General features: G+C 40.2%; 2 protein-coding genes across 2 annotated transcripts in view; both read right to left on the minus strand.

Moving 5' to 3' along the window:
• Positions 1-19,421, minus strand: part of LOC133635554 (uncharacterized) — a 318,673-nt gene that overhangs the window by 63,781 nt on the left and 235,471 nt on the right. The window lies entirely within an intron of this gene.
• swap70a (switching B cell complex subunit SWAP70a) overlaps positions 16,639-19,421 on the minus strand; it is a 39,537-nt gene continuing 36,754 nt past the window's right edge. Inside the window, 4 exon segments of the mRNA XM_062028679.1 lie at positions 16,639-16,989; positions 17,149-17,245; positions 17,419-17,602; positions 19,221-19,387. Of these exon segments, the coding sequence (XP_061884663.1) occupies positions 16,877-16,989; positions 17,149-17,245; positions 17,419-17,602; positions 19,221-19,387 (561 nt within the window). The 3' untranslated portion in view covers positions 16,639-16,876.

Below are 19,421 nucleotides of genomic sequence, written 5' to 3' on the forward strand. Positions count from 1 at the left end.
TCTCTGAGCAGAAACTTGCTGACATGACAACCGTATTTTCCCGACAGTGTTTCACATCATTTTCATTCAGGTGAAACCAACATCAGTTACGTCACTATAATTGAATGTTTACGTTATGTTGACAGCACATTTGGGATCGGATGATGTCAACAGTAAAAGTAGACTTTGATGCTGGATTATATTGTGAGAGGATGCTTCCTCCCGCCTCCAAAAACATGCACCTGGGGATAGGTTGATTGGCAACACTAAGTTGGCCCTAGTGTGTGAATGTGAGTGTGAATGTTGTCTGTCTATCTGTGTTGGCCCTGTGATGAGGTGGCGAATTGTCCAGAGTGTACCCCGCCTTCCGCCCGAATGCAGCTGAGATAGGCTCCAGCACCCCCCGCGACCCCAAAAGGGACAAGCGGTAGAAAATGGATGGATGGATGATCTACCGCATGGTGACGTACAGACGTGGTACAGTACAGCGCACACAATGTCGTCCTACACAATTTGCAGTCAGTCATATCTTCTTCTTTTTGCCACTTAAAAAAATAGCGAGGATATGACCTTGATGTCCTCAATGGTAGTTATGGCTGTGATCTGGACCACATTTTTTGGAGGTAAAGAATTGAAAAAGCACTGGAAAGCTTGTCGTGAGTAAAATATGAAAGCTGCAGTTACGCTTCATGGCCACCAGATGGGGATACACATCGTTGAAGAATAGGCTCAGACTGACCACAACAAAGAAAGATAAGTAATTGATAAAAATCTACTTGGAGTTTAAGGAAATATCAGATCCTCTTTATCTGATCAGAGAAATGTAATCCACATTCCTCTGAAGAACACAATGTCTAGGGTAACTCCAGTTAATCCCAAACACGCAGTACTCAATGTCAGATCTTCCATCCATCCAACTATGTTCTACCGCTTGTCCCTTTCGGAGTCACAGGAGGGCTAGAGTCAGTTGCACTTGAGCGGAAGGCATGGAACACTCTGGACAAGTCATCTCCTGTTTGTATGGCCAATGTCAGATATTTAGGTAATAAATCATTTTTAATTAATAATTGTATTTCCTCTTACAATCTTGATTGTATGTTTTTAACTGTGACATGGCTCCACATAAACACAGCAAATGTTGACTGAAACAAGCCTGCCTCTCTTTAACTATTTGTTTGAGACACAACAAAACCAGAAGGGTCTGTTTGTGCCATATTCAGGGAAAATATATGCACCCACAAATTGTCACTTGGGGTTTTTTCATCATTTGAGTACGTGTCATTCAAAATGGAGATAAAACAATCATCCATACTTTATATCACTATCTACAAACCACCACAAAATTCAAATTCATTTATTGATGATTTTATGGAATTCAGTTGTTTCTTTTCTGAGCTGCCACCTTATGGTAGTATGGTAGAGGAGTTTGTGTGTCCCAATGATCCTAAGAGCTATGTTTTCTGGGGGCTTCTATACCCCCTGGTAGGGTCTCCCAAGACAAACAGGTCCTAGGTGAGGGACCAGACAAAGAGCACCTCAAAGACCTTTATGAAGAAGAAAAAACGAGGACTCAGATTTCCCTCGCCCGGACGCAGGTCACCAGTGTCCCCCTCTCGAGGTGGGGCTAGATGGCGAGCACCTGGTGGCCCGGAGAGGCAATGTGGGTCCCCCTTCCAATGTGCTCAACACTCATAGAATGGGGGCATAGAGGTCGGAATAGTGTGATGTGGATGGCAGCTGAAGGCAGGGCTCTTGGCGTTCCAATCCTCGGCTACATAAGTGAACTCTTGGGACGTGGAATGTCACCTCGCTTGGGGGAAAGGAGCCTGAGCTGGTGCACGAGGTGAATAAGTTCCAGCTAGATATAGTCGGACACACTTTGACGCACAGCAAAGGCTCTGGAACCTGTTCTCTTGAGAGGGGCTGGACTCTCTTCCTCTCTGGCGTTGCACACAGTGAGAGGCGACAGGCTGGGGTGGCAATTCTTGTTGTCCCCGGCTCAAAGCCTGCACGTTGGAGTTTAACCCAGTAGACAAGAGGGTAACTTCCCTCCGCCTTCAGGTGGGGGGACGGGTCCTGACTGTTGTTTGTGCTTACGCACCAAACAGCAGCTCAGAGTACCCACCCTTTTTGGATTCACTCGAGGGAGTACTGGAGAGTGCTCCCTCAGGTGATTCCCTTGTTCTGCTGGGGGACTTCAACGCTCATATTGGCAACGACAGTGAAAACTGCAGAGGCGTTATTGGGAAGAATGGCTGCCCGGATCTGAACCAGAGTGGTGTTTTGTTACTGGACTTTTGTGCTGGTCACAGATAGTCCACAACAAACACAATGTTCAAACATTAGGGTGTCCATATGTGCACTTGGCACCAGGACACCATAGCCCGCAGTTCCATGATCGACTTTGTAGTTGTGTCATCGGATTTGCGGCCTCATGTTTTGGACACTCGGGTGAAGAGAGGGGCGGAGCTTTCTACCGATCACCACCTGGTGGTGAGTTGGCTCCGATGGTGGGGGAGAATGGGACAGACTTGGCAGGCCCAAACGCATTGTGAGGGTCTGCTGGGAACGTCTAGCAGAGTCTCCTGTCAGAGAGAGTTTCAATTCCCACCTCCGGAAGAACTTTGAACATGTCACGAGGGAGGTGCTGGACATGAGTCCGAGTGGACCTTGTTCCGTACCTCTATTGTCGAGGCGGTTGATCAGGGCTGTGGCCGCAAAATGGTTGGTCCCTGTCGTGGCGGTGATCCCAGAATCCCACCAGCGGTGAGGGATGCCGTCAAGCTGAAGAAAGAGTCCTATCGGGTCCTTTTGGCTCATGGCACTCCGGAGGCGATGGTCCAAGCGGTGTGCGGCTTCGGCAGTCACAGAGGCAAAAAATTGGACAAGGGAGGAGTTCGGAGAAGCCATGGAAAACAACTTTCAGACGGCGTCGAAACGGTTTGGACCACCATCCACCGCCATTGTCACCGATTTTGTTCATAATTTTTATGGACAGAATTTCTAGACGCAGTCAAGTCGTTGAGGGAATCCAGTTAGGTGGCTGCAGGATTCGGTCTCTGCTTTTTGCGGATGATGAGGTCCTGATAGCTTCATCTGGCCAGGATCTTCAGCTCTCACTGGATCGGTTCGCAGCTGAGTGTAAAGCGACTGGGATGAGAATCAGCACCTCCAAGTCCCAGTCCATGGTTCTCGCCCGGAAAAGAGTGGATTGCCATTTCCGGGTTGGGGAGGAAAACTTGCCCCAAGTGGAGGAGTTCAAGTACCTTGGAGTTTTGTTCACGGGTGAGGAAAGAGTGGATCATGAGATGGACAGGCGGATCGGTGCGGCGTCTGCAGTAATGCGAACACTGTATGGATCTGTTGTGGTAAAGAAGGAGTTGAGCCGGAAGGTAAAGCTCTCAATTAATAATAGAATAAAATATTTTATGTGAAGTATATGTTAATTTATTTATAATTTTAAAACAAAAATATAGCATGATGAAGTATGATTTTCTGTATATTTATGCATAAAAGTATAGCGAGGGGAGTGTTGCTGTTTTCTCTCTCTATCGCGTACTTGTTTTGTTTTTCATTTTCTTTTCTTATGTGACATTTACTGTAATTATTGTTTATTTCTAAAAGATAATAAAGAGCAATGTTAAGAGGACAATATATTGTATAATTTTGTGAAATAACTGCAATGAAGTGATGAAAAAAATTTCATAGCATGGCTGGCTGAAAATATGGAGGGCAAAATAAAATACAAATTTAAATACGTCTTTGAATAATTAGTTAAATGTGCCATGATAAAATAAATAATGAAAACAATAATGAAATTGTGAAATATTTAAATAACGAAATTAATAATTCAATTATTTATATATAATTTTACACTAAATAAATTAATGACACATCTATAAAACATTTGTATAAATAGGAAAAAATGTATTCTATTTAATTTTATGCAACACTAAACTTCTCCAACCATTCGTTAATCAGTTAAAACCCAACATGGGAATCATTTTGTTTGAGTAAGTTTGTAAATATTATGGTTGCTCTTTATATTTAATATGAATTGTTTGATCATTTTTCTGACTGGTAAAAATCAAATGGTTCTACTGCAGTGTAGTTTACTTATGTTGCTCCCTAGTGGACATGTTGCGTCAAGACAGGTCATTGAAGACAAACCCTCAAGTTTTAATGTCTTTTATTTGTAAGATAAATGATAATGATAAATGGGTTATACTTGTATAGCGCTTTTCTACCTTCAAGGTACTCAAAGCGCTTTGACAGTATTTCCACATTCACCCATTCACACACACATTCACACACTGATGGCGGGAGCTGCCATGCAAGGCGCTAACCAGCAGCCATCAGGAGCAAGGGTGAAGTGTCTTGCCCAAGGACACAACGGACGTGACTAGGATGGTAGAAGGTGGGGATTGAACCCCAGTAACCAGCAACCCTCCGATTGCTGGCACGGCCACTCTACCAACTTCGCCACGCCGTCCCTACACTACAAGTTAGAATGCGGAAAAAAAGAACTTTTTGTCTTCTTGTCTTTCATAATGATTATGAACCATAGGCAACTCTACCAACTTCGCCACGCCGTCGTAACTGTATTATAATTATTTTAAAGGGGACCTGATTGGGTCTAGACATGCTTTGCCATCCATCCATCCATTTTCTACCGCTTGTCCCTCTAGGGTGGCAGATGGTGCTGGAGCCTATGCCAGCTGCATTCGGCAGAAGGCGATGTACACCCTGGACAAGTCGCCACCTAATCCTCATTTCAAATCAGGATATTAGAAGTAGATCAAATATTCAAAACATGGAAATTAAAGTCTTTTAGGTAATCGTTGCTTAAGTCGGTTAATTAACTCTACAAAAATAACGTCTACTGAATTGGAAAAAGAATAAAGGAACGAGAGTAAACATCTTAAAATGTTTGTCAGAGAAGAAAGAGTTCAAATCATTGGCGTTGTTAGGCCTATTTTAGGGGGGCTCAAGCCCCCTAAAATATTCTTAAGCCCCCTTAAAGGCCTAATGAAATGAATTTTTTTTATTTAAACGGGGATAGCAGATCTATTCTATGTGTCATACTTGATCATTTCGCGATATTGCCATATTTTTGCTGAAAGGATTTAGTATAGAACAACGACGATAAAGATTGCAACTTTTGGTATCTGATAAAAAAAAGGCTTGCACCTACCGGAAGTAGCGTGACGTAGTCAGTTGAACATATACGCAAAGTTCCCTATTGTTTACAATGATGGCCGCATGAAGTGAGAGAGATTCGGACCGAGAAAGCGACAATTTCCCCATTAATTTGAGCGAGGATGAAAGATTTGTGGATGAGTAAAGTGCAAGTGAAGGACTAGTGGGGAGTTGAAGCTATTCAGATAGGGAAGATGCTGTGAGAGCCGGGGGTGACCTGATATTCAGCTGGGAATGACTACAACAGTAAATAAACACAAGACATATATATACTCTATTAGCCACAACACAACCAGGCTTATATTTAATATGCCACAAATTAATCCTGCATAAAAACACCTGCGTGTTTGTTATGCTAGCTCCTAGCTCCTCTGCTAGCTCCTAGCTCCATAGAACACGCCAATACAATTCAAACACCTGATCAACACACACAATCACTCAGCCCAAAAGACCGTTTACGTAACCCAAGGTTCATAAAGCTTATATATTTTTAAAAAGTTACGTACGTGACGCGCACATACGGTCAAGTTATCGAATGTTTAGCAGCCAAGGCTGCATACTCACGGTACCTGATATTCAGCTGGGAATGACTACAACAGTAAATAAACACAAGACATATATATACTCTATTAGCCACAACACAACCAGGCTTATATTTAATATGCCACAAATTAATCCTGCATAATAACACCTGCGTGTTTGTTATGCTAGCTCCTAGCTCCTCTGCTAGCTCCTAGCTCCATAGAACACGCCAATACAATTCAAACACCTGATCAACACACACAATCACTCAGCCCAAAAGACCGTTCACCTAACCCAAGGTTCATAAAGCTTATATATTTTTAAAAAGTTACGTACGTGACGCGCACGTACGGTACGGTACGTGTTATGCTAGCTCCTAGCTCCATAGAACACGCCAATACAATTCAAACACATGATCAACACACACAATCACTCAGCCCAAAAGACCGTTCACCTAACCCAAGGTTCATAAAGCTTATATATTTTTAAAAAGTTACGTACATACGCAAAAAAAAGCCAAAGCTGCATACTCACAGTAGCACGTCTGCGTCTTTGTCATCCAAATCAAAGTAATCCTGGTAAGAGTCTGTGTTGTCCCAGTTCTCTACAGGCGTCTGTGTATCCAAATCAAAAGTCCTCCTGGTTAGAGTCTCTGTTATCCGAGTTCTTCCATCTTGACTGCATCTTTCGGGAATGTAAACAAAGAAGCGCCGGCTGTGTACTGTTGTGGCTGACTACGTTCGAAAAATACGTCCATTTCGCACCGACAACTTTCTTCTTTGCTTGCTCGGCTTCCTTCTCCATAATGCAATGAACATGATTGAAACAGATTCACGAACACAGATGTCCAGAATACTGTGGAATTATGAAATGAAAACAGAGCTTTTTCGTATCGGCTTCAATGTGGAAGGCATACCCGTGTTCGCCGGGCTACGTCACACGCATACGTCATCCTCAGAGGCGTTTCGAACCGGAAGTTTAGCGGCAAATTTAAAATGTCACTTTATAAGTTAACCCGGCCGTATTGGCATGTGTTATAATGTTAAGATTTCATCATTGATATATAAACTATCAGACTGCGTGGTCGGTAGTAGTGGGTTTCAGTAGGCCTTTAAATAATTTGGTGTTATATTTATTAATTTTTTATTTAATTTTTTTACAAATACATACCGACATATTCATTATAAAGTGGCCGAATATGAGTTTAAATAAATAATCATATAACCTGTCATTATTCACTCAGTTTCCCCTCAATTCATAGCGTAAGGTAGAGAGCCCCTTTAGTGTGTCGGTACAGGGGCGTCACTAGCTTTTAAGGACAGGGGGGGGCTTAGCCCCCAGGAGATGCACAGGATGCGAGCGAACGTAGCGCACGACCACAAAACTTCACAAACGGCTAACAAAGACTTAGAAATTATTCATTGTTATTATTATTATTTTAGTCGGTTTATTTTCAATCTGTGTTCAGTACAACAACAAACATGGGTTTGCACAGTGACATTTTGTTTACAGCATCAAGAAGAAACAATTACTTGCATGATCCTTCAAGATACACTGAAACACAATGAAAGTCATGGCATTAGCCTCTATGTTATTCATTCACAACATAGAGGCTAATGCCACGACTTTCGCTCACAATACAATAATTGTTTGTTCCCAAATATTTTGAAATTGCACAGATTACATTTTGGGCACATATGTGGCGAAGTTGGTAGAGTGGCCGTGCCAGCAATCGGAGGGTTGCTGGTTACTGGGGTTCAATCCCCACCTTCTACCATCCTAGTCACATCTGTTGTGTCCTTGGGCAAGATACTTCACCCTTGCTCCTGATGGCTGCTGGTTAGTGCCTTGCATGGCAGCTCCCGCCATGTGTGTGTGAATGGGTGAATGTGGAAATACTGTCATAGCACTTTGAGTACCTTGAAGGTAGAAAAGCGCTATACAAGTATAACCCATTTATCATTTATTTATTTAGAATGGTTGTAAATTCAAGCCCTGGAAATATTACTTAATTACTTGAATTAAAGTAATATCTGGATCGGGATAATTTGGCTTGTATATAATATATTTATATATATATATTATGGCAAGTCGTTAAGGAAATTAAATATATATGGAAGTCTGAATAGAAATGAGAAACGTTTATATATACTGTAAATAAGAAAGACTTAGAGTCCGTCTGCTGATCTGAAAAAGAGCCAAAGCTGTCAAAGAGCTGAGGAACCATCTTCAAAGTGCAATGCTGAAACAAATAATGCAAACAATAAAATTTAATTTCCAGGGCTTGAGATTAACGTAGTCCCGTCGTCCCGGGGACGGTAAAAAAAAATGCACGGGACGAAATTAAATGCTCCCCGGGACGATGATTTTTAACCATTTTTTTCTTTTTCTTTTTATATATTTATTCATTTTACATTTTATATTAAATGTCTTGGTTTTTCCACCCTCTGAAAATCCTATGAAATGTTTAACAAGCCATCCTTTAATAATACAACAGCTATTAATGTAACAATACAATAAAACAAATATATTTAATGATGTTTTTTTCATTATTTTAACAATAGGCTAATGTATATTACTTTATATAGATTCTACAAGAAACACAAAACTTAAAAACTAAATTATTTACAATTGCAGACACAAGGTTCTTGTTCTGCAGTGCTGTGTGCTAATGTGCTTTGTACACTTGCTTTGTACACCTGCACAAGCAAGGTCGCAGAGAAAACGCGGATTGGATTTTGAGTGATGTGGGCATTTTCTATATGAACAAGTCCAAGGACCGCAAGCAAGGTTGCAGAGAAAATGCGGACTGGATTTTGAGTGATGTGGGCATTTTTCTATATGAACAAGTGGAATGGATTGGATACCGACGCACTAAAGAGGCTCTCTACCTTACACTATGAAGTGAGGGGAAACTGAGTGAATAATGACAGGTTATATGATTATTTATTTAAACTCATATTCGGGCCACTTTATAATGAATATGTCGGCATGTATTTGTAAAAAAAAAAAATAATAATTTTTTTTTTTTTTTTTTTTTAACACCAAATTATTTAGGAGGGGGGCTTAAGAACATTTTAGGGGGGCTTGAGCCCCCCTAAAATAGGCCTAACAACGCCAACGTGTCGGTATCCAATCCATTCCACTTGTTCATATAGATCAGGGGTCGGCAACCTTTACCACTCAAAGAGCCATTTTGGCAAGTTTCACAAATTAAAGAAAGTAATGGGAGCCACAAAAAAATTTTTTCAATTTAAAATGAAAAACACCGCATACAAAGCTTAAACGCTTTGTGCTATGTTAACCAGGGGTCTCCGACACACGCACCGGCACACACTTTAATGTGGAAATTTGATGTTAGTGCAGCCCGCGAGTTTTGAATGAATGGCGCTTGATAGCGTCATACTTGCCAACCCTCTCATTTTTCCCGGGAGACTCCCGAATATCAGAGCGTGATGACACTGCATTTGGCGCCCTCTACAGTCTGCCCTAACAGTGTACCTGCTCGACCACACGTAGAATGCAATTTCAGCTTGCTCACGTAAGTGACAGCAAGGCGTACTAACTCAGCAGCCACACATCTTACACTGACGGTACCAATACCCAGAATCCCATGCAGCCCTAACTCTTCCGCTCAACCAACGCACGGAGAGGGGGGGGGGGTTGATGTGTGGGGGGGATTTGGTGGTAGCGGGGGTGTATAATGTAGACCGGAAGAGTTAGGGCTGCATGGGATTCTGGGTAATGGTTGTGTTGTGTTTATGTTGTGTTACGGTGGGATGTTCTCCAGAAATGTGTTTTTCATTCTTTTTTGGTGTAGGTTCACAGTGTGGCGCATATTTGTAACGTAACAATGTTAAAGTTGTTTGATACGGCTACCGTCAGTGTAAGCTGTGTGGCTGATGACTAAGTATGCTTTGCTGTCTCCTGTGTGTGCAAGTAATAACAACATGCAACATGTGGCTGGACTGGCTATAGAGGACAATTACTGCAGTGCAATTAGGGCACGCCCTTTATTTAGTAATTAGAGTGTAAATAGGATTATTTTTTCCCTGGGAGTAATCTATGAGGGACACTGAGATCCATAAATCTCCTGGGAAAATCGGGGGGGTCGGCATGTATGTAGCTGAGCCGCATCAGAGTGGTCACGGAGCCGCATGTGGCTCCGGAGCCGCGGGTTGCCGACCCCTGATATAGATAATGCCCACATCACTCAAAATCCAGTCCGCATTTTCTCTGCGACCTTGCTTGCGGTCCTTGGACTTGTTCATATAGAAAATGCCCACATCACTCAAAATCCAGTCCGCATTTTCTCTGCGACCTTGCTTGCGGTCCTGCAGGTTTACGAAGCACATTAGCACACAGCACTGCAGAACAAGAACGTGAACAGATGCAAAATGGACATAAGAAACTTTTTCGAGAAAGTAAGTGTTCATCAATGCTTGTAGTAAAATGTATTAGCTCCACTTTACACCAGGTCTGTGTTTGACAAAAAGTTACATTCCCTCTCTAAAACAATGCTGCTACTTAGTTAGCTAGTTAGCCTGAAATGCATCATGAAGGTCCTGGTTATTTATAAAGTTAAATGTGCACTCTTTTTTACAGTGGCGTGCGGTGAGGTTAATGTCTGGTGAGGCACTGCATCATCACAGTCAGATTTACAAACATATGAACCCTAAATAGTATCTTATTCACCATGTGATTGGCAGCAGTTAACGGGTTATGTTTAAAAGCTCATACCAGCATTCTTTACACAACTGTAGCACACAAAAAAGCACATTTAATTAAAAAAAACATTATTATGGTCTTACCTTTCTTGCTGGACATCCACCCAGCCAGCCTTTGCGTGTGTACCACGCCGTTTGAAAAGAACGGGTCTTCTGTCCCGAAGTCAAAAGCAAACCTTTTAGCTCCGGCGTTGGTCTACCTTAAATTATTACCTCCTGCTTCGATTGAAAGTCCAGTTTAGAAAACTGTTTTATTTTACATATGTAATCCTCCATGTTTTTAATAAAAGTCCAGGCGAGAGGAAATAAACAATCGCTTGCAAACTTTTTTTTTTTTTTCTTCTGCGGCCGAGGAATGATCTCTGGGATCACTACCGCCCTCTACCACCAGGAGGCCGGATTACTGCGAGCCTCAACCAGTATGTCTTTTGCAGCAGATTTATGAATGCGCTGCACAAGAAATACGTTACACACATAGTTTTTGACAAAATACACTGTACATTATATACCTCAGCTAACTAAACTATGCCATAGTTTAGTTAGCTGATATAATTCATATAGCAATACAGTCTCACTGCACAGCAGCTCAGCAGTTAGCCGAGTCTTTTTTTGATTGATTGATTGAGACTTTTATTAGTAGGTTGCACAGTGAAGTACATATTCCGTACAATTGACCACTAAATGGTAACACCCGAATAAGTTTTTCAACTTGTTTAAGTCGGGGTCCACTTAAATTGATTTATGATACAGATATATACTATCATATATACTATCATCATAATACAGTCATCACACAAGATAATCACATTGAATTATTTACATTATTTACAATCAGGGGTGTGGGGGGGTAGGATATGGACAGCAAGTAGTGGACATAGAGAGAGAGAGAGAGAGAGAGAGAGAGAGAGAGAGAGAGAGAGAGAGAGAGAGAGAGAGAGAGAGAGAGAGAGAGAGAGAGAGAGAGATCGGAAGGCATAAGAAAAAGTATCTGCATTTGATTGTTTACATTTGATTATTAGCAATCCGGGGAGGGTGTTAGTTTAGGGTTGTAGCTGCCCGGAGGTGAACTTTTATTGCGGTTTTGAAGGAGGATAGAGATGCCCTTTCTTTTATACCTGTTGGGAGCACATTCCACATTGATGTGGCATAGAAAGAGAATGAGTTAAGACCTTTGTTAGTTTGGAATCTGGGTTTAACGTGGTTAGTGGAGCTCCCCCTGGTGTTGTGGTTATGGCGGTCATTTACGTTAAGGAAGTAGTTTGACATGTACTTCGGTATCAGGGAGGTGTAGTGGATTTTATAGACTAGGCTCAGTGCAAGTTGTTTAACTCTGTCCTCCACCTTGAGCCAGCCCACTTTAGAGAAGTGGGTAGGAGTGAGGTGGGATCTGGGGTGGAGGTCTAGAAATAACCTGACTAGCTTGTTCTGAGATGTTTGGAGTTTAGATTTGAGGGTTTTGGAGGTGCTAGGGTACCAGGAGGTGCATGCGTAATCGAAAAAGGGTTGAACGAGAGTTCCCGCCAGAATCCTCATGGTGCTTTTGTTGACCAGAGAGGAGATTCTGTAGAGAAATCTCGTTCGTTGGTTAACCTTTCTGATTACCTTGGTTGCCATTTTATCACAGGAAAGGTTAGCCTCTAGAATGGAACCTAGGTAGGTGACCTCATCTTTCCTGGTGATAACAATGTCACCCACTTTTATGGTGAAGTCATTGACTTTCTTAAGGTTGATGTGGGACCCAAACAGGATGGATTCTGTTTTACCCAAGTGTATGGATAGCTTGTTGTCAGCGAGCCAGGTGCAAGTTTTACAGAGCTCAGCACTGAGGATTTTCTCCACCTGTGACTTATCCAAAATAATCAGTCTTATAAAATAATTTTAGCTTTAGATATGATTTAAGGCAGTGGTTTTCAACCTTTTTTTCCCAGTAAAATAAAGAAATAAAATACAGCATAATGTCATCATTTTCTGATTTATTAAATTGTATAACAGTGCACCATATTGCTCATTTGTTGTGGTCTTACTTGACTTATTTGGACAAACAAAAAAAATAAGAATAACTAAAACGTTTCAAAAATTAAACAAGTGATTAAATTACAATAAAGATTTCTATACATATAATCAATCATCAACCTTCTTTGGATATTGTAATAGAGATCCATCTGGGCTCGTGAACTTAATTCTAAATATTTATTTTGTTGAAGAATTATTCTTCTATAATTATATTTATAAAGGATTTTGAATTGTCGCTATTTTAAAATATTTAAAATCTCAGGTACCCCTTGGCATACCTTCAAGTACCCCCCTTTTTTGTCCGGGCGAAAACACCATATCCTCCTTTGAGAACTACTGGTTTAGCCTATAAAAAATCCTTTGTCTCATACATCATTAGACTGTACAACTCCTCTTTGGGGGGGCTAGGATGACAGGGAATGCAAAACAATAACAGTGCAATACTTTTTTATATCATGGTCGTTAATGCCTAGTTTCTCTTATTGTACTGTTCTATTTTTATTCTCCTTGTAATATTTTTCTATTTTGTTTCCATTTATACCCTTATTAGTTACTGTTTACTTTTTACTTCTTCTTCCTGAGGGAACTCTCCTGAAGGAATCAATAACGTGTTATCTGTTAATCTATCTATCTATTACTAACCCGAGCACAATTCATGACGTCATTCTCATCTTGCAGAGAGTTATTTCCATTTAGTTTTATTCTCTACATGTAATTCTACATGCACCAATGTCACATAGAAATTTGCTTTCTTTGTTATTTATTTACATGATTATTTCTGGTTTACTTGCTGTCTGTTTACTTAAGTTCTCATATTTTGGTCTGTCTTCCTTCTGATTAGAATTTGTTTAACGCTTCTCTACGTTTTGTCTTGACAATGGCGCTGAGTGTTGGCGATTCTTATCTGTACTTCTTCAGACTCTATGTTTCACAGTTTGCACAGATGCCCTTAGATGTATTAGAATATAAATGTAACTTTTATTTTATTGTGTTTATTCCTAAAAAAATTAAAACGTCAATGTATAATCAATTTATCTGTATCAAATTTAAATTCAATATTATTAATTTATTTGTTGTATAACTATTAATTCAAAGTTACAGTGTGTCCTACTCTATGATGTGCGTGTGTGTGTCTCAACTTCCACACAGGAACTGGATGGATCAGATAAGCAGCAAGGCTGTTCAATACAGTATATTACACACGTAATTAATGACTAATGAATTTAACAATGCTTCAATGTCCCAGGCCAAATGTATGTATTGATATTTAAATGTTTATTTATTCATATACAGTATATTTTATTTGTCCTATTATCAAAACCAACCTGTCAGCCTTCTCTTCAGATTGAGTACAGCTGTCCACTATATATATATATATATATATATATATATATATATATATATATATATATATATATATATATATATATATATATATATATATATATATATATATAGATATATATATAATTTTATTTTTTTATTTATTTATTTATTTATTCTTTAAACCTAGCTCAATGCTAAACTAATCCAATGCTATGCTAACTCAATGCTAACCTAGCTCAATGCTAACCTAGCTCAATGCTATGCTAACAGTGTCACACCTCTTCGGCCCACGCCTCACGCAGCTGTCACTCACACAGCCTCGTCACACGCACACATCCCTTATCTTAAAATGTCTTCCAGCAGGGCCTCCTTTTTTTTTTTTTTTTTTTTTTTCCAAACCACAGTGTCACACAGTTACAATTACCAGCACAGTTAAAAGTAAATGCTATAGACAACTATTTTTCTCATCCAGAAGCACAGCTGTATCATATCAGAACCTTAATAATAAGAACAACATTTATCATTCACTCTTAGATGGACAAATAGTCAAGCTTAAAGAGGGTATTCTGGACTTCCCTGCTTAGGCTGCTGCCCCCGCGATCCAACCTCCGAGAGCGGAATAAGATAATTAAATGGATAGATCATTCACTCATATGTTTTCTGTACATAAACTTTGTCTACTTTCTCACACGCACACACATTTTAGACAATTTCCCAACTTTTACAGATAGCGGGGCTGTGAGAAAAAGCGTGAAGGGAGGTTGCGAGAGGGGTGGGGGGGAGGAAAAGGAAGGGGGGAATTAAACCAGATAAGAAACCAGGTGCTACACAAAAGTTATTAAATTACGCATATATCTAAATGTACCAACATAAACTGACTCACTCAATACACACACATTTCAGCATTCATCATTATACACACACATTGTTAAATTACCATACCACCCCATTGTCCGGACAAATATAAACAACTAATGCACGCGTGCTTTTGTGGAATCGGCCGTCTCATATCACAAAAACCAGGTTCCATCATTGCTCATATATATATATATATATATATATATATATATATATATATATATATATATATATATATATATATATATATATATATATATATATATATATATATATATATATATATATATATATATATATATATATATATATATATATATATATATATATATATATGTATGAAAGACTTAATATGTATATATACTGTACATATAAGAAAAACCCAGACACCATCTTTGTAGTCATGTTTCTCCTGCGTGGACTTCCGTCTTCCTTTACAATGAGTGAAGCTGCACGAAACCTTGTGTCTGCAATAGGTAAATAATTTAGTTTTTAAGTTTTGTTTTTCTTGTAGACTCTATATAAAGTCATATACATTAGCCTATTGTTAAAATAAGGAAAAATCCATTAAATATATTTGTTTTTTGTATTGTTACATTAATAGCTGTTGTATTATTATAGGATGGCTTGTTAAACATTTCATAGGATGTTCAGAGGGAGGGGGGGGGGTGTTGGTGGTAGCGGGGGTGTATATTGCAGCCTGGAAGAGTTAGGGCTGCATGGGATTCTGGGTATTTGTTCTGTTGTGTTTATGTTGTGTTACGGTGCGGATGTTCTCCCGAAATGTGTTTGTCATTCTTGTTTGGTGTGGATTCACAGTGTGCCGCATATTTCTAACAGTGTTAAAGTTGTTTATACGTCCACCCTCAGTGTAACCTGTATCGCTGTTGATCAAGTATGCATTGCATTCACGTGTGTGCGTACAGAAGCCGCACATATCTTGTGACTGGGCCGGCACGTTGTTAGAATGGATGAAAAGCGGACGTGACGACAGCTCGTAGAGGACGTTAAAGGCGGTGCCTTTAAGGCACACCCCCAAGACTGTGGTCCGGGTGGACTACGAGATATAATGACTGATGAACACCTTCGTTCGATAATGAAGGTTGCCTCAGGTCAAAGCCTGAGCCCCGACATTAATGAACTAGCATCCAAGAAAAGATGCCAGGTATCTGGCTTGGGCACATCAGATTAGATCAGTGTGTTGCAAACTGAGCAGTTTAAAGTCCTGAATGGTTGGTTTATTCATTGTTATTTTATTTTCAAATGTATTAGCCTGTGGAAAAAGTTAATGTTGATATTTACTTCAGAAGGCTGCAAATAGAAAAGAGGCATTCATTTTTTATTTAAATTGTATTTGATATGCCATTGATATTTTTTAATTATTCTTATTATTATTTGAAACTCGATTTTGCATGTCACTATAAAATTATATAAGCCTTTCTTGTTCAAAATTCAATGCAAAACTTGTTTGGGTCCCTATTAAAAGGTTAATTTGTTCAACCTTGGTTCAGTTTTAAATTTTGGCCCACTCTGTATTTGAGTTTGACACCCCTGCGCTAGAGAATGAAGAGTGCTTGAAACTCTGCCTGTCAACATCTCCATTCGGTGCCACACCCACAAAATGCCCAAGCAACCATTTCCAGATCAACACGTATGAAAAAAAAAGTCAACAGCAGAAGGAGATAACGTCGGCAGTAACCTACCACATACTAAGGGCATACACTATTTGATTTCCTATTATGCAGCTCATTTTTATTTGACAGTTATTGAAATATCTTGAGTGACATCATGCACAAAAGTGCACTTTATTTTAGTGTTGTTTTGATGTCATCTTAGTGACATCATGCACAAAAGTGCACTTATAACTTGTTTTAAAATGTCTCTGACAATGTTGCACTTTCTGTTTTGGAAATGACATGAATGTTTGTGCCACTATTTAATACTGTAACTGTTTAACAAATACAGTTTTGGTAAATTGACTTAGTTGTGATTTCCCTCTCTGCATGAAAGTCTAAAATGAGCATATATTAATGCAGAATGAACAAGAATGTTTTAATGTAGACACATAGAATCATCATATTGGTGTGATTTAATGCATTAAGTGTTAATTCAAGGCTAAGGCAAAATATCAAGATACATATCGTGTATCGCCATATGGCCTAAAAATATCGAGATATTAATAAAAGGCCATATTGCCCAGCCCTAGTTAAAGGTGAGTGCTATGACCGGTCCCTTCATCAAGTGCGTTTGGTTCACTGAGTGTGCATGTTTTTCCTCTCCTGCCACGACTTCTTCCTCAGTTCCAACTCCTTGTCTGTGACTGAAGCAGGTCCCCAGTTGGTGACCCTCTGAGGACCTTTGTCACCTAAAGAGGTGAGAGAGCAACAACTCTCATCAAGACAACAGAGTGCAGGTGTGCCTAATGTTGTGGCTCGTGTAAGTAATATTGGATGCATTTGTACAGTAAAAAAATATTGTTAAATGGTGATCAAAAAGATGGCAGGCAGACTTTAAAAATTCTTACCTGGTTGGATGAGACGCATCAGTCCTTCATGTTTGGCTACTTTGTCTTTCCATTTCTTGGACTGGTGAGAAGCTCGCTCCAGATTTATTGACACTTCCTGTAGAGAAGGACATGATGGGTGAGCTGGAACCTATCCCAGCTGATTTGGGATGGACTCTTGGCCAATCAATCACAGGACAACAGTTGCTGCCATCTTGTGACCATGTCTTTTTTTGCTTCCTTGCATGATGAACAACATGACACGTCCAGGGTGCATTAGAAGCCTCTGACCTCATACTTCTGCAGAGCTCCATGACGTTCCCTTTCCACCTTCTCCAGCTGCAGCACGGCCCCCTGCAGCTCTCGCTCCCTCGCCAGCTCGCACTTCTCAGCCTGCGTCTGACACAACGCCCTCTTCTGCTGCAGGTGCAGACGCTCCAGCTCTGCCCGCCTGTTAGTCTCCTCTTCCAGCAGTCTGTATGGTAGGGGGTGACCATGTATTGCTTTTAATCTGCTGAACACGTAATATTTCACATCCCAGCAACCATTCCTGTTCAGTCTTCTCATGGACAAAACCATAAAAATGATGGATATACTTTAGAGTTGTCATCATGCAGCTTGAATAGCTGTCTACAGTGCATCCATATATATATTCACTTTTTCCACATTTGGTATGTTACAGCATTATTCCAAAATGTAATACATTCATGTTTGTCCTCAAAATTCTACACACATTAATTATTCCATAATGACAATGTGAAAAGTTTTTGGGTTTTTTTTCAATTTGCAAATTTATAAAAAAATTAAAAAAATGCCATACAGTAACTATTCAAAGCTTTTACTCAATATTTTGTAGATGCACCTTTGGCAGCAATTATAGCCTCAAGTCTTTTTGAAAACGATACCACAAGTTGGGCACACCTACCTTTGGGCAGTTTCACCCATTCCAAGTATTGAGCAAAGGCTGTTTTCGTATTTCTTATTTGCTAAATTAAAAAATATATATTTTCACATTGTCATTATGGAGTAGTAGTGTGTGTAGAATTTTGAGGACAAAAATTAATGTATTCCATTTTTGTTAACATAACAAAATGTGAGAAAAGTGAATACTTTGTGGATGCACTGTAGATTGTCTAGCCACTGAAAACAGTAGTTATTGTCTATACATGACAACACAAGTCAGCACCAAAATAATTGTATCAGGTGAAGTCCGGTGCTGCATGAGTGCTGCGTCCACTAGTGGAGATGTGGTTAATTGAGGCGGAAGCAGGAATTCCGGCATGTGCTGTGACATTTTGAAGCAGAGCACAAGTCCATCCCTTGGAGCCCCAACACCTCTAATATGACAAGTGTTAGCTAAGGAAGCTGAAGTGTTACAATATCATCACACTTAATATTCATTTCGTGCATTTTGTTTTATTTTCTGTTGAGCACTCCCTGTTTTCCTTCATTTGCAACCATTTCTTTAGTCTGAGCTCTGGCTCCATCACCTGCCCCCGGTTGCCAATCAGGATGCTTCTTATGACAGCCCTGTCTTCTTCACTTTTGCATGGTACCTCACAGTGCTGCATAGCTTGCCCTATGCTCCCTGTACCTGGTTGCCTCTGCACCCTGGGGTCCAGACTAACAACACCACACACAGAGCGTTATACTGAAGGTGAAGGTGAAGGTCTCCAGCACCCGTGAGACTTCCTCAAGCAGAAGGAAGGTGGGGCAGCACAAAGTGTCCTATCAGCAGCTCTGTGAAGTCATCACAAAGTGGAAGAGGACTCAAACATGTGCAGCTCTGGTGATTTCTATGTCCAAAAGGATGACGGAAGTAGCGCTCGCACTGAATATTCACACTTTAAACATGTTCGCTGTGAGGTGTGTTCACTTACATTGCCATTTATCTACACACAAATGTTGCGTTGACTCCTCAGTAGATAATAAATCTAAACTGCTACAAAAGCTGTACACTGACTACTTGAAAGTATATCCAGCTGTTGTCCTTGGAGAGAAACGAAAGACAAATGAATAAAAAAAAGGTTGCTGAAATGTAAGGGGTGTACCTAATATTGTGACCAATGCATGTGAGCGTGCACGTGTGAGACCTGGCTTGCAGTTTGCGCATGGCTTCTTCATCCTGCTTGGCCTGCCTCTCGTTCTCCAAGGCTTCCTCCAGTTGATGATACATGTCCTCCATCTCCCGCACGCGCTGCAGGTACTGCTCTAGTTCCCTGGCCTTCTGGGTAACCTGCTCCTCCATCTGCCGACGTGCCTGAATACACATGACAATAGTGATACAATAATCG

This window comes from Entelurus aequoreus, linkage group LG02, assembly GCF_033978785.1.
Source record: "Entelurus aequoreus isolate RoL-2023_Sb linkage group LG02, RoL_Eaeq_v1.1, whole genome shotgun sequence".
In the NCBI taxonomy this organism is placed as follows: Eukaryota; Metazoa; Chordata; class Actinopteri; order Syngnathiformes; family Syngnathidae; genus Entelurus; species Entelurus aequoreus.